Consider the following 19,818-nt stretch of genomic DNA (forward strand, 5'->3'; position numbering starts at 1 on the left):
AAGGCGGAGCTTCCGCCGAAACGTAGACTTCCCCAGACCCTTAGTTTAAATGCCAGCTTAATAAATAACTTTCCCCCACTCCCTACTTCAGTCTCTGGTGTCTTTTCTCCCCTATCTATATTCAACATCCTGGTCGTTCGAACCTCAATTTTGTAGCATATATATATATATATATACACGCTGTTCGCAGTTAGCAGGGACACACTGTATGTTATACATTCATGTCTGTTTAGAATAGCCGAAAGGGTACTCGGCATTAGAAAAAAAGAGCCTTTTTATTCCCATCATTTTTACGACATCAGGTAAGTAGATTGATTCTAAGGTAAGAAATTTTTCTCCCGTAATAAAGTTGTTGATGCTGTTTGATTCTAAGGTGTACTTCTAAGGTCTACTTCTAAGGTCTACTCTACACCGGAAACTAGCACATTGTTTTTCTTCCCGTTCTACGATGTCTACTCTATGCTAAAAATCTGCGTGGTTGGTTAATTTGCGGTTTCATTATAGAAGCTGCGCTTGTGTAAATGAAATCATCTCCCTCTCAGGCTAAGAAGGCTTTCCTCCTAGTCGCGATCTGGCGATTACAGGATGGACACACGCTGCAGGACTCGGCACATCTGGAGCAGGCGATAAGATGATTGCAAGGAAGGAAGATGGTATGTCGGTCTCCAGTTTTGCAGACGATGCACTTGCTTAGGTCACCTGTGTCTGCTTCTGTGAAAAGTAAAACAAGTGGTAACGAGACAGATAAGGCCTGAGTACATGGACAGACTATTGAGATTAGGCGACTACAACGGACTAACCTATGAGTACTAAGGTGACGCAGTAAAAACGGCCCACATCAAAGGGACGGTCAAACCGGAAACCCACCGATGAAACATATTTACGTATTTGAATATTTACGTACGATACGTATTCAAACGCATCTCGTTTATACACTCACGCAGTTAGAGAGGCAAACAACACATGTTCTATAACGAAACATTGCCTCATTTGTTTAAAACTAATCCGAGGAAGTATTCCATCATTGTAAACAAATAAGAGCCATCCCAGGTACTCTTACGTGCATGTGCTGATTTCATTATTGACCTTCTCAGTGTCTGACCCATTGTGTTCTATGGAGAGTTATGCCGTTCATTCTCACGCAGCACACGAGGGTCTTTTTCACTGATTATTCATCATCGAAAAACTTCGCAATCAAAAGACATCTTTTTTACAATAAACCGCGTAAAATTCCGCGATAAGGAATCTACGGCGCAAAACTCCCCGCGCAAAAACAATCGCTAAATAATCCATGTCACGACTCTGTCGCTACCGTCGGCCCCGGACAACTGCTAATCAGCACCGTCATCGTGGGGCACGGACAAACGTCATCCCGCTCGCGCACGGAAGCCAACAAAACTGGGGAGCACGAGAACTTATGGTCCCCTTGGCTGTTCTGGGCCCTCTTCATGTCTGCCAGAGTTTCCGCCTTTCATTAAAATCCAGATTCTGGACCTCTCTGTGTCTTCAATAGGGGGAAGGAATGCATCATCCACCATGAAAAATATATCGTTGCGAAATATATCGTGAAAAATAAACTGTTTCAAAATATTTTCTGTAGTTCAACGCGACAGCGGAGTAAGACATATGTATCTCCACGCAAAGGATAGCAGTACATGTAGCTTACATTTGTGGTTTTTGCCCTTTTTAGCACAAACCCCTTACCTAGAGGACTGCCATGGCTGTCATGTTTTTTCTGTGTGTGTGTGTGTGTGTTGTTACGTCTTCTTTTCTAGTGTAGAAAGGCATTATATGCATGTCCCGCGTTATTTTGATAGCACCAATAGGAAGGAAGTGACAGTGTTGAGCGTCCGTTCTTTCCTGCATGTGCCCTGATTTCACTTTGCAGTGACGTTCAAAGGGAGCACGACTGTTTCGCGTACGAAGTATTGAACTATCAAGTATAGTCATAGTAGGAGTCCACTGACATTCGCCGACTTCGGGACTATTTCTCGAAGCGAATTGTTCATGTCACTCACGTCCCCACCACGTGACCGTAGCAACCGTACGGTGAATTTAAGGGGATTATGAAACGATTTAGTTTTAACGGTATTCCTTTGCGTTGTTATATACACGGGAGATATTTCAGCGATTATTTTTTCTGCATTGATTTTTAAGCGTATATTCTGGTAGATTTATTGTTAACAGCGTTAAGAAAAACAAAGCACACAAGGACAACGGCGCAAAACTCTTAGCAGTTCAATCTTAAATGTACAAACTATGTTTACCACGAAGCCAGAACACTAGTGGGCTCTGGTCTGGGGACGACTTTCGTCGCTTACCTATCATCCAAGACCCCACGAAAAAAATCAGCTAAATTCAGCTGCGAACTTTTGCGAACATTTGCGAAACTGACAACAAATTCGAAGGTTCGTCTTGCGAACCTTGCGAACCACCAGGTTCGCAGTCGAACCGCGGGTTCGCCAAAAGTTCAAAAACATCACTAACCACGGACGTGTTGCATCCCGGTATGCCGGTCCGGGTACGATAATTCTGGTGAGAAAGTTTCTTTATTCGCGCTGCCATCCGATCCAACAGAAAGAGAAAAGTGGAAGCGTGGTATCCCTCGCAAGGACGGTACAAACAGCTTTGACTCGAAGTGGACACGGGTGTGTGAGAAACACTTCCATCCTTCTGACATCATCAGGGAAGACGAATTCGTTGTGAGACGCGACAATGCCGATGGCACATCGAGCGGTGAGAAAGACATGAGGGAGAAGGACATGCCACAGTAAGGAATTTTTCTGCACTGGAATGCAAAACTCGACTGTGGTGGTGAATTGTGCAAATACGGACCACTGGACTGTTCCTATAGCTAAATGTTAATCATGCACCGAGTTGTATTATTATTTATTTTCACCTTATATCGCTTTTGGCGTTCTGAGGCCTGTGTATGTAACATCAAGTATATTGCCTGTAATAAAATGCCTATGTAAAATAAGGAAGTCACTGCAAATGCTAGCCAGCTGCAAGACTCGAACCCATTCCTTCTGGACTACCCCGGCTCCACCATCTTTGCATTGTGCTCACTACAGAGTGAAGATTCTTCGTGTTAAGGAAGGATAATGACTTATGCTGCTTATGTTTACAATTGCTTCGTTTCGTGTTTATGTGCAATGAAAGTTATCTGTTGCCAGTACGTCAACAGCAATAAAATATCCATAAAACCTGTCTCGTACATATTGCATTATCTGCATGTGCTTTCTTTTCTGTCTTTAAAGGCATATCCCCCTTTTTATTTTCATCCCATCCCATTATTCCTCCGATTCAACTTCTTCAGATAGCCGCATCCTCAACAGCGGCCCTTCGAACACCGGCATCCTCATAACTTACATGGTGCTACTCTGCTTTTCCTCCTTTGCGCAGGTCCCATAGAGGGCGTGTTCCTTTCCAAAACCAACTGCGAGCCCATTAAGTTCTATTTTATATCATTTGTGCGATGCCATTTATGCGATGTCCGCAGTCGACTCGACGTACCGTCCAGCGTGTTGGCTTTTCTCACTTAGTGTCCTCACATGGTAGACATCGTTACTTAGCGCCTTCCCTTGGCGTATCACACGTTTTAATGTCAACGCATGACGTCCGCATCTTACTGCAACGATGTACGCGTTCGATACCAAAATATGAATATCCCGGGCACGGCATAACACGCGCTATCATAAGCTGTCTGCTTGCACACACGTACCCCTTGCTCACACCTTGCTAACCCGCGCGCCCTCACGCGGCTGCCGCAGTCCCTATGTCAACCTATAGGGGAAGTTTCGTGACCAGAGCGAAAATGGTTCGTCGAACACATCATTGTCGTGAAGCTGGGCCATTTGAGCTGGTACGGGGGCCATTGCCAAGTAGGCTATATAGCAGAACTTCTGGTGTGGCGATCCCCCATAGGAGCGACTTCGTGCGGGTGAAGCCGCAGGCAATAAGGGAAGGGGCAAAAACTGACACCGCCAATACGGTCAGAAGTAAGCTTTTTACGTTTTTTTTTTCAACTGCATCTTGCGGGTAAACCGATAAAGATGATCTCCTCGTATGTCATATACGCCATCATGAGCACCAAATCCTCGAATTGGTAGGTTTGCCTACCAATTTGCTGCCACCAACTGCCTACCTAGGTTTGCCTAAACCACTTGCCAGCGGTTTACGTGTGTCTTATCCAGCGATTTCCTGCTGTATTTCACGGTAAATGGGGCAGAGGGTACTAACGCCTTTTCTTAAAGCAATTATTTTACATGATAGCCTAAAGCGACACATTCTAGAGCTACCTTAGTCAGCGGGAGTTTATTGATTCGTTTTTTTTTTCTCCCCCTTCTAATATGGCGACCGTCCGTTTAAAGAGGGGCAGATTTCGTTGCGTTTGTGGGTCTTTCATCGCTGTCATGAAATGTACAAACTCTCAATAACACCATCGTACGTAACGATGACGGCACTCGGCATCCCCCGGCGCCATTCCTGTCCGTCAACTCGAAAGCAGAGGCAGCATGGTTGTGTCTTCCGCTTCGCCCACTACCGCCAATCGCCCCAGACGATATCAAATGCATAAAGGCTGCGTCTGCGAGTGGCTGAGTGGTCGTCGAAAGCTTGGCTACGATTGGCGGACCCCCTATAACTACGTCACGTCAATACACTGCCGCCGAAGTCATAGCCCTCCCTCTATCTACACAAAAACTTGCAGTGTATCGATGACGCACGCTTGCCTGCGTGTGTCCTGAATTAACTTTGGTCCCGTGATGCGTTGCGGTGTTATACCGCCAGTTCCTTGTCGTCTCTCCTTATAAACTCCCTGGTAAATATGAGAAGAATATCAATCAGCAAGTTACATGAGAGAAATACAAACAAATGCATACAAATGAAAACAGAAGCAAAACGCAATCCATAGGAGCTGGCAAGAGAAGTTCGGACAGACATACAGATGGGTTGGAGGTACACGTGGAGGAAACCATTGCGCATCACATGAATAAACACAGCGGCCAGTTAACAAAAAAATAGCCTTAGAATGCGTTCAGGGAATTAGGGCTCAAGTATTTGTATATTTACAGTAATTTGCATATAGTAAACAGTTGATGCTCTTAACGGTCGTCGTTACTTTTGATAAATCTGCGAAAGATAAGCGTAAGTCACGGCTGGAAATGCCAGGCCGGGCTCTATTCGGCGAGCCACCGGTTCGGGCCGCATCAAAACAGGGACGCCCAGGTCGGATCTGGCTGGAAAAGTCGTCCCGTGCAGAGCTCTTCTCCATTGTGTGTGAACAGTCATGCTGCTTCAGAACCGATATAATGTCGCTAGCCACGAAACTGAAGCCCCCTTTTGTAATTTCAGTTGTGTAGCTATTGCATGCGCATTCCACGCTTTATTGCTCAGCGGACAGTTGCTCATCACAGAACCGCTGAAGCCGGACAATTGCTCACCGCCTCTTTCAGCGCACTTATACAGGGTGTCCCAGAAAACGTGTCATTGAATTATAATAAAAAAACTACGCCACCTAGAATCATGCGGTCAACGGCATTTGTTCTTATTAGGTTTTTGCCACCTCCTAATGTGAATGTCATGTACTCCAAGTTTAATTATGTAAATATTTGCGAACTGAACTCGGAAATTTGCCAAGTAACTGTCACTTTTTTACCCCACCAATGTGAAGAGCGTGCCGAATTCACTCGAATTCATGATAATTCACAGTGATATTCACGAGCTATCCCATCGGAAAAATAGCCGAATATCATGCTTTTCGGAGCACCGGACCATAGCGCGCGATGACTTTTTGAGCGCAATCGCTCTCAGTGCGACGAAAGGAGGTTCCGAAGCCAGCCCACAGAGTGATAGTAGAAAAAGTAACAGTTCCTAAAATTGGGAGAGGGAAAGCATTATCCCAGCGAAAGTCGGACGTGATAAGCCGTGCCTGTTTTATCTCTTTCTGCGATGTCGGGGAGGGCTGGGTTTCCAACCTCCTTTCGTCCGACTGACAAAGATTGCGCTGAAAAATTCATCGTGCGCTATTCTGTGCGACCTCCGTAGAGCATGATGTTCGGCTATTTTTTCCGATGGGATAGCTTCTGAATATCCCTGTCAATTATCATTAATTTGACTAAATTAGACACGCTCTTCACATTGGTGGGGTAAAAAAGTGACCTTTACTAGGCAAATTTCCGACTTAAGCTCGCAAAAATTTACATAATTAAACTTACGTTACACGACATTCACATGAGGAGGTGGGAAAAAACCAGTAAGAACAAATGCCGTTGACCGCATGACTCTAGGTGGTGTAGTTTTTTTATTATAATTCAATGACACGTTTTCTGGGACACCCTGTATGTAATTTTATTTCTCGTTTTTATGTGATGTGATTTTATTTATCGTTTATGGTGCTCATACACCCCATATACTTGCCTTTTTATTTGTTAGCTGAACTTGGGTGTACCTCGAAATAAAGTGATCGAAATCGCCATTTCAAAACAAACTACTGTAAATAAATGTTATCTGACTATACAATGCACAGTGGCGCGCGGGAAACTGCCAACAGCGAACTTAGACTAACCTGGACATAGCGGTGCAAACACTGAACTTGGACCAACCTAATAATAAAGTAACCACCGTGGTGTTCAGTCGTCTCCGCCATACTAAGCCTAACGGGCGCTAAGATGTGCCTTTCGTTCGCTAAACCGACTTGGACAGATATAGAAAATTCGTGAATTTTAGTGGTTAAATAATGATGTGATTTTAAATCTTCTCCGTCTCGTGTCTTGGAAGATCCTGGTGACGCAGATGAGCGTACCGAGAGGGGGACAAGGTCACTTGTGAAAATTGCGCACTCTTTATTCCAAGGTCATGATTTTTTTCTCCGAGTCATCACAATGTGAACCTGTGAACACCCGCACAGTCCGCAGCGTCCGTTTCCAGGGAAGGAGGTTACGTGGTTGCTCGCTTTGCACCCCTGGTAGCACTTTTTGTCCCCCCCCCCCTTGGGAAATAATCCTCTAGGAACGCGCCATGGACGCAGGTCCTGACAAAGAGGCTTCAGGTGTGCCTTCAAGTGGACGACCTCTCGCCTCACCCTCTTCACTGGTGAATTCCTAGGTCTCTTTGAAGCAACTTACACAGCTAAAAGAGAAGTTCAGCTAACATAAAAAAGTCAAGCGCCATAAACGCGAAATAAAATCACAATATAAGTGTGGTGAAAGAGGCGGTGAGCAATTGTGCGGCCTCAGCAGTTTTTGGTGAGCAATTGTCCGCGCCCCACGCTCTTCCTGTACCTTGGTTGGAGATTTTCGTTACTATCAATACCCATAGACCTTTTTGTAGTAACATGATCAATATCCCAGGATTTACCTATATGTACTCACTCGAAATTTCCTTCGTTCTCACGTTCTCCGGCAACGAGACAACTTCCGTCAATGCCCTGCGGAGGTCCTCTTCGTCCAGCACGTCAATCAACCCCGTGCCATTAAGCCTCTTGAGAATAGCCAGTTCCACGATGAGACGATCAATGCCTTGCGCGGTCAGGCGGTAGACGATTGGTGCCGACATCAGGTGTTGCAGGATGTAATTGGTGGGCTCATCTGACTGGCTGATTTCTGCAGTTCGTCGCTGCGAGAGCAGGTGCGGTTAATGTTCCTTAACTACAGAATGTACCCGGGTATAATGAGACTGCATATTATACAGTGAAACCTCTCATCTGGGACACCTCCGTACCTGGGACACTCCCCTAAGTGGGACAGCATGAGAGGGAACACGAACATAAGAAATACATGGGAGCTATCTTCCCTAAGTGGAACACCTCCCTATCTCGGAAGTGGGAGAGCCGTTTTTTCCCTATGTGGGACACTGTTCTGGAATGTGCCTTTTGTGTGCCCAAGCTTGGTCAATCTGCTTTGGTGGCTGCAGTGGCCATTTCTTCTGTGACGTGACAGCTAGCTAGTGAAGATGCCAGAAGGGAAGCTCCGGGATCTGTGTTTGGACAAGGGGAAGGAACTTGTCGACCGCCTTCTAGCTGGAGCATCCTGCAGATTCCTTGCTGAGGTGTCTCGAAATCGACAATTTCAAGGATAAGCGCGGCCAAGGATGAAATCCTAAGGGGTTGGCTGCACAGTACCAACAGCAAAAGGAAACGGCTGGCTCGAAAGGCCTCCTACGAGAGTGTGAACGAGAAGGTGTTGGATTTCTTTCGTGACTGCCGCGCAAGGGACATTCCTGTGACGGAACGAATGCCTCAGATTAAAGATAAACACTGCCCACCTGAACTATGTCAGATAAAATTCCACACAACCAACAATTGCAAGTTTCTTTTCTGTGTAAAAAGAATACAAAGAAAATATTTTTAGGCTGTCAAATCTGGTGTCTTTCTAATCTTTTTTTTTTTTTTTCATTTAAGGGATTTTCATTCAGGCATCTTCTGTAAGTGTGACACCTCCAAAGGTGGGACAGCTGAACAGGGAACCAAAGGTGTCCTAATTATAGGGTGTATATAATAATGAACAGGTAGCAGATTTTAACAGCCAACAAGAGGTAGCTACACAAGCGCCGCTGACCTCACGACATTTCGATGCCAATAGCACCTGCGTTCATGTGAACAAGACTTACTTAATTACCTGCCGGATGTGCAAAATCCACATTTAATAATGTACCCATTTAATAATACAGGGTGTCCCAGAAAATGTGTCATTGAATTATAACAACAACAAAAACTACACCACCTAGAATCATGCTGTCAACGGCATTTGTTCTTACTACAAGGACTGACAAGGATTGCGCTGGAAAATTTATCGCGCGCTAGCCCCCGAGAGCATGATGTTCGGCTATTTTTTTCGATAGGATAGCTCGCGGATATCACTGTCAATTATCATGAACTTGAGTGAATTTGGCGCACTCTCCAAATTGGTGGGGTAAAAAGGTGACCTTTACTTGACAGATTTCCGAGTTCAGTTCGCAAATATTTACATAATTAAACTTACGATACATGACATTCCCATCCGTAGTCGGAAAAAACCTAGTAAGAACAAATGCCGTTGACCGCATGATTCTAGGTGGCGTAGTTTTTGTATTATAATTCAATGGCACGTTTTCTGGAACACCCTGTATAGCGATAACTTTGGCAAGTTTGCGCGACACACAGACCTCGACGGCGTGAAGCATTGGAATTTTAGCGTTGTTATTCTCGTATCAACATATCCTACCTCTGCCAGGGTATTCTTGTGTGCCTCTCTAATATCGTTGATGGTTGCAGTGCCTACCATAAGGATTACGTAAGCACAGTCTGGGTACCATCTTGCATGTTCAAGTAGCGGCTCATCCTTTTCATCCCAGTTCCAAAGGGAGTTGCCACACTGAAAGCAGGTAGTGCGGTCCCCAATACCTATCGAATTAGAGGAACAGCATGGACGAGACATTAAAGGGGTAATAAACAGGTATACGAGGCGCACTTTTTTTAAATACATTGTGATGCGTTGCCGACGGTGAACGTTTTAAAAAAAGTGTTGTCGCAAAAAAGTAAACAATGGCTCCAAACCGACGAAATATTGACTGCACTCTTTCGCCCTCATGTCCCGCCCTGCGGTGACCTGGCGACAATAGCGACACGTCACTTTGACGTCGGCGCATCATCAGCCATTTAGAATGCGGGACGCTTATACCTTAATTTTGTTGTAATATCGAGAAGCGAGGTCAACTCTAAACATATTGCCACTTGTCCAATCCAAGTTAACCAGTTCAAACTGTACCAAAAACACTCAATATTCTATTTCACATGCGCACTATGTTTTTTGTGCTGTAATGCTCCGCGAGGTCACCGCGATGTTCCCGCAGCCGGTGCCCTCGCGAGCTGCAGCTAGTCTCCGTGGGGTCCGTCATTGGCTAGGAGAGCGAAATCTTCCCCACCTCCAGCGCCTAGAATTCGGTGTTGCTATACGTTGGAATATAGTGACGTGACCCGGTTCCAAGGAGAAGGAGAGGCTCGCGCGGATTATGCTCTTTGAATGGCATTGTTTCGTGTTAAAGTCGCTCGCTAGAAGCAAAAGAATTTCATATTTGGATATACTGAGCTATGTTCTTTCATTGGGCATGCTAATTGGAGAATGTTCGTCGACCTGCTTTGTGCCCCTTTAACGGAGAGGCAAATCTTTTTCCCCATAGAAGCGTTCCTGATACGGTAAATATGGGAGGCGCAAACTGGCGTCTCCCAGCACCAGCATGCTTACTCACTAGTCAGCAATCGATACAGAGGGTCATTTCCCTGTGAAGCTGCGTGTTTCGTGCTCCTGCCCTTCCATACCTGACGAACGCATATATTTCAGCGCTCCCAGTCACCAGATATAAGCCAAGTAGAAGCCAACTGGCTTACTGGGAGCTCTAAAGCTCGTGGAGTATAGATTATCGCCCAACCATTCCGATCAGTATAGTCCATTCCTTTCTGCATCGTGTACACGGGGCGCAGACACTTTATATTAAAGGGACCATGTAGAGAATTCGTAAATTTAGAGTTACAGGTGGAGAAAGGTTCTCAAGGAAGACTTTGATGTAACAGACGTGATATGTGTGCCCTATCCAGACTTGTACACGTTACTAAAAAAGTATTTTTTTAACGTTACAAATTACTCGCCGGAAAAAGTAATGACGTAAAGTCTAGAAAAGTAACGCGTTACTTTGCCAATTACTTTCGATATATGAAGGAACAAGTACAAACAGAAGTGCCTGAATGCCGTCGTGCATACCCTCGAGCACTGCATGCTACAAGGCACCGAGAAATTGCATGAGTTAGAGCTCAAAACTGACAGAAACTTTGCTTTAGGGATGCACAGTAGAACAAGATTTTTGTCTGACGTTTCTCTCCGCCGCTCTGAACATACCCGATAGTTAGGCCACGGCGACAAGTCATTGCAAAACGTCGACATCGTTGTGACATCAAGGGAGTTCCGCACAAGACTGACAGGAGCTCATGAATGTACAAGAGCCGCAATAGGTTATCTGGATTGAGAGTTCTATGTTCTCTGTGTATTTCGAATAGTGAGAGAAGACAAAAGAGTTCCGACTGGGACTCCCACAAGTGACTCATCAGGTTCATGGTACAGATCCCGACAAAAGTTTACGGAACACCAGTGCTACGTATTTCTTGATCTCAGCGACACCCTAGCGGAGAACAGGAGTGGACACACTTACTGAGAGGTGCGTTGAGTACCCGGTCAACTGTTTGTAAGTCTATCTGCTCCTGTTTGCAGCAACCGTGTCGCTCAGATGACTATATACACCGCTCCAGTGTTCCATAAACTTTTGTCGGGACCTGTACAACCTACAGTCCAACCTACTGTATGCAGGCCGGATTACGAAAAAGTGTTCCACGTGAATGGATAGAGGACAGTGCACTCAAAAATACACTACAGGTGCGGAAAACTGTAACAGTTGACTTCGGGTAAGAAACTGTTACAGAAAAAATCCTAGATATAAGACGGCGATCTTGGAATTTGCAGAACGCAGTTGGGTTTGTCGTCCCCAACCATGTGGGTTCTTGACTCTTAAAGTAATCGATTACCTGGTAATTCATGACTGAAAATTGTAATTGAATTGCTCAGAGAATTACTTGGCCATATGTAAGTAATCGATTACGTTACAAATTATTCAAAAATAATTGATTACTAGTAACGCAATTACCTGTTAAACGTTACGTACAAGTCTGCTCCTATCCCATATCACGCGGACACAGTTTGCGCGCGACAAAGGCAGAGAGCGGCTCACTGTCCCCCCGACAAGTGACCTGACGTCACTTGCGGCATCTACCTTCACCTACTTCCATTTACTTCACATCTTCTTTCTCCCTCCTGCCGGTGGCAGGTGAGTCGCGCCCCAATTCTCTCTTTTGGCCTGTGGTTTTGAGTTAATGGGCTATACCAGTTGTTCTAAATAATGTTGGGTGCATCTCGTACTCGCCCCGCATGGTGAAGGTACCAGCGCCTAGAAATGCACTAGAAACGCTTGCAGAGGCTTTGATTACATCTCTTCAGCGAGTCTGAAGTTGTAGCCTTGAGAAAAATAGCACGACATAAGAGAAGAAGAACGACGCGGTATCACTAGATATAAAGAAGGTGGATGTGTTACCAGTGTAGAAGAACCCTGCCTTGGCCATCTTCTCCTTGTTTCCCTTGGCATGTCTTGGATAAGACTCAAAAGACATCTCCCTTCTGGTTAACGAGACAAACTGGGGGTGAGCTGGTTTCGAAGGATGAACAGTGTAGCTGCTGTTCCGCATAGTAAATTCCTCCTCCTGGTCGGAGCTGTTCAGCCCCAAGACGTCTGACGTAGGCCTACGTGTAACCCGTGACACGTCATCGGCTACGGCAGTTTCTGAAACTAAGCACCTGGTATGAGAATGCACGGAAGCGTGAAAGCGCTGCAACAAGCGAGCAAAACTTTGCCGTTTCTAATTTCTAATTTTTAAATAATAAATAGTAATTAATATAATAAATGATATAATAAAAACGTTTCTAATTTCGCTTTGCCCAGTATTTTAGTCACACATGACGAAAAAGTCATACGTAGCAAAGTTACTCGGGAAAAGTAAGTTACAGTTACAGTCACATTGTAAAAATAGTAAATCAGTTACGTAAATAGGGTTAAAATGTGGGCAGGTATGTGATGCATGCTTTTGTAAATGGATTAAAACCCTCCAGTGCCGAGGAACACACAAAAGGACGAGAGAACATAACGACACGACACTGCACTGATGTGTCGTGTCGTGCAGTGCAGTGTCGTGTCGTTTTGTTGCCTCGTCCATTTGTGTGTTCCCCGAAAAAAAAGTAGAACGAAAGAAAAAAAAGTAGAACTTTCTACCCGTGTGTGTAGAAGCGCGTTGCAACCAGAATTGTACAGAAATTCTGTCGTTACATAGAGTTTCAACGATATCCTTCATAGTGTAATAGCATGCTGTTCAAGGCGCTGCATGATATATTTTTTGTTCGATTAATAAACACATGCTGGGTAGCATGCCGTAAAATCGCAAGCTCTGGATTCCAGACAAGTATGTCGAGAGCTGTGCGTCATGGGTTTTAGTGTGAGGGGATGTTAAGGACCTCATTTTCGAGGGGCTACATGAAGATATTTGCCCACGTAGGAGCAACTGGTGTGCCCATACTTGTAACTTGAACATATGGGTAATGCCTCCCAATGACTTCAAGCAGTTCACTTAAGGACTAGGTCTATTATTGTGAGTGTAGTTTGTGGTATTTCTTGGCGCGTGATCGGAAAATGGTACCGTGTGCGTTGATTGCCACAGGAGGTCCATGGACGACTTCATTGGCAGCCTCCGGTTGAGCGCTAGGGGGCATGCTGAAGAACCCAGAGTCAGCAATGTGTCCTTGAACCAGAAGTGAACGATCATTAGCAAAGTACCTTTTCACGGGCACGCTGTAGAAATGAACAAGCTGACTAGGTGTATTATTGTGAGTGCAGTTTGTGGTCTTTCTTGACGAGTGATCGGAAAATGGTACCGTGTGCGTCGGTTGCCACAGGAGGTCCATGGACGACTTCATTGACAGCCTCCGGTTGAGCGCTAGGTGGCATGCTGTAGAATTCAGAGTCAACAATGTGTCCTTGAATCAGAAATGAACGTTCATTAACGAAGTGCCTTTTCACTGGCACACTGTAAAAATAAACAAAGAAACTGACGCGTGGAAAATACGGCACTATAGAAGTGTCTTAGTTATATTCCGTAGTTGCTTTCACCATAACGTGGTACCTGGTAAAGGGGTCACCCATGTAGCTTATGCATCGAAACAGGTGAACTTCGTCCAAAGATCTAAAGACGCTTGTGATTGGGAAAGGTGGACACCCTCAAGTAGCGCGGAAACGACGTACTTAGAGGAAGTTTGCATCCCTTTAAAGCTTATTTAGATATGAAGCACTATAGTTTAATTAGTGTTAAAAGGGTTTGTGACAGTGTGAAATATGTTCATGACATCATGCACGCATTGTATACTCTGCTGTGTACAGGGAAAAACAAAAGATTCTACGTGTCAACGTGTCTCATTGTCTACGTGTCTACTTAGCAAGATACAAACCATTGAACCCACGCCCGAGTAAGCAGCGACATCACAGACATCAGAGCTCTCATTGGTAGCCGTAAGCGCGTGACCTCATTCGCGCTTCCTGGCTTGCGGCGACGCGCGCTGTGATGTCAGAGCCGGATGAGTTTCCGTATTCGCAGTCCGGATTTTCTGCGCTTCTATTACCGTCTTCGTTCTAAACTTTGAAATGTAGGCTCACATCGGTGCAAGGAACCGTCTTTAACGTTTATCTGAGATAATCTGGGGTGTCGTGTACCAACCCCTCTTACTAGTAATTTAATTATGAAAGATGAAAGTCACTGAAAAGGTTAGGCAGCTGTAGGATTCGAACCCACATCTTCTGGATTGCCAGTTCCAGTTGCAGCCTCGGAACATCAATTCTTTCATGTTCAACAATTGCCGCCTGTGTCGATCCCGTCGTATGATTGTGTGTATGAGTGAGCAAAAATGTAAGAGTGAAAGGAGGATGAGTGAGAGAGAGTGGCTGGTTTGTCCCTTCAGAAGACGCACCCTTGGAAGTCGCTGAGAAGGCGTGTTAGCTCAGCTCAATTGGTAGAGCCCTGGACCGGTAATCCAGAAGATGTGGGTTTGAGTCCTAGAGCTGGCTAACCTTTTCAGTGACTTTCAGCGTTAATTTCTTAGGCAAATTGAAGCTTTGTATGTATTTGTCCCTTCTATGTTGTTCCAGCCTCATAACATCAGTTCTTTCTTTCAAGTAATTTAATGTCCATTGGTGCGACCGTACGTGGAGTCACGCTTTGCCGCTGCGTGATGCAGAGAGTAGAAAAGTAAATTTGCGAATGCAAGCTATACATGTAATAACTGAAGTTTCATGACTCTTCTTTCATTTTCATTTTATTCCTCATTCAATAAAAATAATGGTACCGTGATGTTATACGTAACGTATGTCTGTCCAGTGTGGCGACATGTTGCACGTGCCGCAGGGTAGGAGTGCGGATAATTTGGACCACCTGGAGTTCTTTTGACGTGCGCCGGAAATCTTCGACACACGGTGCTGAAAGCAATGTTTACCTCTACCACATTCCTCATTCAGTTTCATTCTTTGCAGCTTCGTTTATTGTGTGCGCGCGAGGAGAAAAGGAGAAAGAGTGAGAGCGATGAGACAGCGTAACAACAAGAATCGCTATGCATCGTCCATGAATGAGAGAGTGGGTGACAAAGCTATAAGGAGATAATGGGAATAGTCTGGTTGGTTGTCCGTTGCCCCTCTGAGTGAGGCGGTCTAGCTGGGAAGCGGTGTGGTGTAGCGGTTAGCATATCTAACCGGAGATCAGAAGACCCAGATTCGATTCATGGCGACAGCCCCTCTTTTCCCTGAGTTGGTTGAATTCGAGAGATAGGAAGTGTGTTATAGGCATTTGTGCAAAGAATATGCAATTATGTTCAAAATCAAATGGCTTTAGGTAGTTTCACCATAACCAGCTAGGAGTGTTGTAAGTAACGTATCAATTACTGTAAGGCGTTAGCTAGAGTAATCGATACTTTTTTCGGCATTGCAGTGCGGAACGCAAAACATTTTTTTTTAAATCGGCATCGGAAAAGCATTTCTGTTACAAATTGTTGGGCACGCGATCTCCGTATCGTTACCGATACTTTTACCCCGACTTCTGTTAAGGGGTTAATTTCGTGAAGGTCTTGTCCCGTGTGTCGCATCGTCGAAACACAGAAGAGGCATATTGGCCACGCATATTGGCCTCTGTCAGCTGCCGGAGAGACCACGGCCTGCTAGGATAGCAGAAGAAGACATTGAGAAGCAGCTATCGATAAAAGTCAAAGTGTCCGGGCTACATAATGAATATGCTGTCCTTTTAGTGCAAAACTGTTTTCCCAATTTGCTATCATACAAATGAGGTGTTCACGTAAGCGACCCCATCACATCGTCATCATCTATTGTTGTTTTTGTTTTCACGTAAGCGAGATTTCATTTCGTTGCATCATATTAGTATTTTCATTCAAAAGTATCGATCAAGGTACGCGTTACTCCGTTACTTTAAAAAAGAAGTTTAGATTTTGGTACTTCCATACTTTTACTCAAGTAAGAAATATCGGTATCGTGATACCATATTTCCCAGAAGAACCACTGCCAGCACTGCAACTGCCACACACACACACTTAAAGATACGATGATGAGATGGGGCTGATGCTGGCCAGCAGGCTGGGCGCTGCCCCAGTGCCATTTGTAGGTAATGAGAGATCATGATGGAGATAATGATTCCGGTAATCAAAGCAGGATGGAGAGCCCTGTTGCATCCGAAAAGTACTATATAGCCTATACTAGTACTATATAGCTAATATATATTTGCCAAAGATAAAGATCCCGGGGACTAAATAAATAAGTTTCGCATATGGGATGCGTAAAAAACAGGATTGTGCCTCTCTCAACTGTGTCTTCCTGTGCAGCCGTTTTGTATAACATTTCTTTTTTTTTTTTGTATCTTTTGCCGTATTTCCCGTTTTACGCTGCTCGCCTCTGCTATGGTGCCTCGCGGACCCTGAAGGAAAAGAAAATAGGCGTCAGAATGAGTCTTCCTTCGTAGAAACATAAATGTCTCATATTTAGAGTTGCCGTCCTAGGATATACCCGTGCATCTCTTAGATCGACGTTAAACATGGAGTTCATTACAGAGAGACTTGAGGGGCGTTGCGTACGACGTCTGCGGTATAGGGTGCTCATGTTTTAAGGTAGCACATAACTTGAGTAATAGGGTGCAGAACGTACAACCTTCCAATGCTCAGTACTAATAGAGGTAAAAAAATATATATGCGTTTTTACCTCCACAAGTATAAGGTACACTCTTAAAACGATCATTTCTCACGTTACCTCTGAAAACGGCCGTAACTCCTGCAGTTGAGGTTGCATAATGGGTAGCGAGCTTAGACGAAACTCTCTGGTGGCCTGAGGTTAGAGGCAGCGTCCAGATCACCCGCATTCATCGAGTTATGCGATCACAACGTGCTCGATGTAACCCGTGAAGAAACTGTTACTCGAGAACCGGTAACGCGTATGGCGGTTCTGGTGTGCACTGTGTCAACGGAATACTTTCAGCTTTCTGCAGCGGGACGAAGTAGTCACTTCCTATTTTATAAACCTTTGTGTACAAACATTTCCGCATGCACAGCGCAGAGAAACAGCAGATTTGAGAATTAATTTCACTCTACTTTCGATCTTGACAGCCAACCACAACCCGATATTACCCGGTAGAGCCCTGGACCGGCAATCCAGAAGATGTGGGTTCGAGTCCTGCAGCTGGCTAACCTTTTCAGTGACTTTCATCTTTGATTACCCGACATTTTGCAATGCAGTGTCAATGCTGGATCACGCTAGTTTATTCCCATCCATACCCCCTGTTACTTTTAGAAGTAAATACGCATACACATTTTTTCGCTCTATTATAAGTGGCCGTTTTAAGAGTGTACACAGGAACAAGCCTTCGAAAATAGGTGGAAGCTTTGTCCGAATGAAACCAGACGAGGTTATATATGGCATCATTAAAATGTCATGAGTCCAAAGACTTGAAACCCTTGTGGACACTTTCTTTCTTCGCGAAAGGCTCTCGACGATCATGTTATGCAATCGGCTATAACTGGTATATTGCATGGATCGCCTAATCACGTCAATAAACTCACCCTGCATCGCCGAGCATATGTAGTCACAGCTCGGAAACCATTTTGCGTGCTCTGTGTAAGGGTCATCAAAAATGTCCCAATGTGAAATGAATCCTCCACAGTAGAAACACGCTGTTTCATCATTCTTGTCTGCAATAAAACAAAAATTATTATTCCCAGTTATTCTGACAGTATCATAATATTTACATGCAGCGTAGCTATCTATGATACGGGGTGTCCACCCTAACTATAGAAGTCATTTTTTAAAAAATAGAAAAATCACTTTTGCCGAGTTTTAACGAATGGCGATATCCTCTACGCCAAAAGGCCCTCCTCAAGAGGGCACAGGCGAGCTTCTATGTCGATATATTAACTTTTTGATTATCAAAGATAGGGGATTGACCCAATGAGAACATCGAGTCCGTTGGGGTCACTGGTAACATTACCGTTTTCAGAACAAAACTCGAGGCAGTTATAGAGCAAGGATAGGGCCTGGAAATAAGGCGATCTGGTGGTCATTGTTCGACGCTCAAGTGGAAGCGCTTCGTTTTTTCTTTCCCCTGTACGCGGGTGAGGGAAAACGCTGTCGCTACGGGGGCAGATTGCTTGGGACAGACCGCTGCGACATCGCTCACCCCCCCCCCCCCCCCCCCTCATACAGACGAAAGGCAAACGCGGAAGGAGAGTTTTATTTGAGCGTCGAAAAACGACCGCCAGTTCGCCTTATTTCCAGGCCTTTTCCTCGCACTATAAGTGTCTAACTACTAATTAGAATACTGGTGTTTATGATGTGTCGTAGACTATGTCACCCGAAGCTGGTGCCATTATGACAGCTCGCGATGCAAACCATTCGTGAGTGTCCTTTGATTCCGCGCACTTCCAGATTTCTTTACGTGAAGGTATTTACGTTTTACCGGTGAGCCAAGATCTGAGTAAGGATAGTGCAGCGCATCTGCGTTACTTACTTGTGTAGAAGAGACCTGCGCCAGCCAGTCTTTCAGGGTTCAGGAGATCCGTTCTGGGAACAGGGAATCCATTGAATGTCGCACGCCTATCTTCGAACCTCTGGAACCTAGGTTAAACGATGGCATTGCAAAGAAGGTATTGATGTAGCTTTAAACAGTCAGTAGAAAGATCACTATTGATAATCAGCAATCGTGATCTGTTCTGGGTAGGGAGTCACCGTATCACGCTTTTTTAGTTTTTTATTTATTTATTTTCATTTTGTGATATGCGTAATTATATACCATTAAATACGTGCTTCACTCAGGGGACATAAGAAGCATTCAAGATGCAAACGAAAATAATATTCATACTCTTCCTCTGTCACTCGTCTTCTCACAGCATACATAGATAATTAAAATGTAGGAAGACATATTGAAATATGAAACCGAATATACTTTCACACCTTTGGTACGGACAACATACCTCTGAGTGATTTTTTCCCGTGCACGTTCAAAGAAATACGACACTACAACCCAGAAGCACATGCCAGACAAATCATACTGTAAACAGCAATACGTGTAATTGAGAAGTGTCATATAGGAAATGTGTTCGGCATGAACACCCCGAAGCAAGTATTTTTCGGAAACACAGCTGCCAGAAGGGTTTTAACTGGGCTTTACGTTCTGGGTACTCCCGTCTCCTCAAAATGAAGTACCGTCGTGGACTGGGTCATTTTACGAACATGGCGTTCGCGCCACTGTTCTTAGGAGTGCCCTACAGAAAGGCATGCGGCATGGTGTTGCCGGTACTTCCCGACACCGCTATGCCGGGTACCAAGATACGATACAAGGCTTTATTCGACAAGCGCAATCAGCTCTCATTGCGTCAGCTTTGTGTTCTCTCGACTTCTCCTGCCGGCTTTCACAAATATTGTACATTTCAGGAATGACAGGTACAGAATTTATACATGCATCCTCGAAAGAGACTGAAAGCTGCTGCTACAATGCTAATGCAAGTAGACAGTCGACAAGCTTCGCAAACGCCTACAATGACAACTCCTACAACATGAAACATTAAAGCTATGCGATCCACAAATTAGAATAATCGTGAGACAGACATGATCGGAGTCATTGCTAATATTACACCTTACGAGACAACTATATAGCGA

The 19,818-nt window shown here is 44.7% G+C and overlaps 2 protein-coding genes across 3 annotated transcripts in view; both read right to left on the minus strand.

Moving 5' to 3' along the window:
- The window catches only part of LOC135391810 (E3 ubiquitin-protein ligase XIAP-like), a 235,725-nt gene that overhangs the window by 83,832 nt on the left and 132,075 nt on the right, over positions 1–19,818 (minus strand). The window lies entirely within an intron of this gene.
- LOC135391808 (death-associated inhibitor of apoptosis 1-like) overlaps positions 251–19,818 on the minus strand; it is a 44,804-nt gene continuing 25,236 nt past the window's right edge. For both annotated transcript variants that reach the window (XM_064622278.1, XM_064622279.1), the window contains exons 9-16: positions 18,671–18,777; positions 17,727–17,855; positions 13,503–13,604; positions 13,268–13,369; positions 12,115–12,366; positions 9,204–9,382; positions 7,374–7,617; positions 251–711 (exon numbers count right to left, since the gene is read on the minus strand). In XM_064622278.1, coding sequence (XP_064478348.1) covers positions 539–711; positions 7,374–7,617; positions 9,204–9,382; positions 12,115–12,366; positions 13,268–13,369; positions 13,503–13,604; positions 17,727–17,855; positions 18,671–18,777 — 1,288 coding nt within the window. In that variant the 3' untranslated portion in view covers positions 251–538. The remainder of the gene's footprint in view (positions 712–7,373; positions 7,618–9,203; positions 9,383–12,114; positions 12,367–13,267; positions 13,370–13,502; positions 13,605–17,726; positions 17,856–18,670; positions 18,778–19,818) is intronic.

The sequence above is a fragment of the Ornithodoros turicata genome, chromosome 4, assembly GCF_037126465.1.
Source record: "Ornithodoros turicata isolate Travis chromosome 4, ASM3712646v1, whole genome shotgun sequence".
Classification (NCBI taxonomy): Eukaryota; Metazoa; Arthropoda; class Arachnida; order Ixodida; family Argasidae; genus Ornithodoros; species Ornithodoros turicata.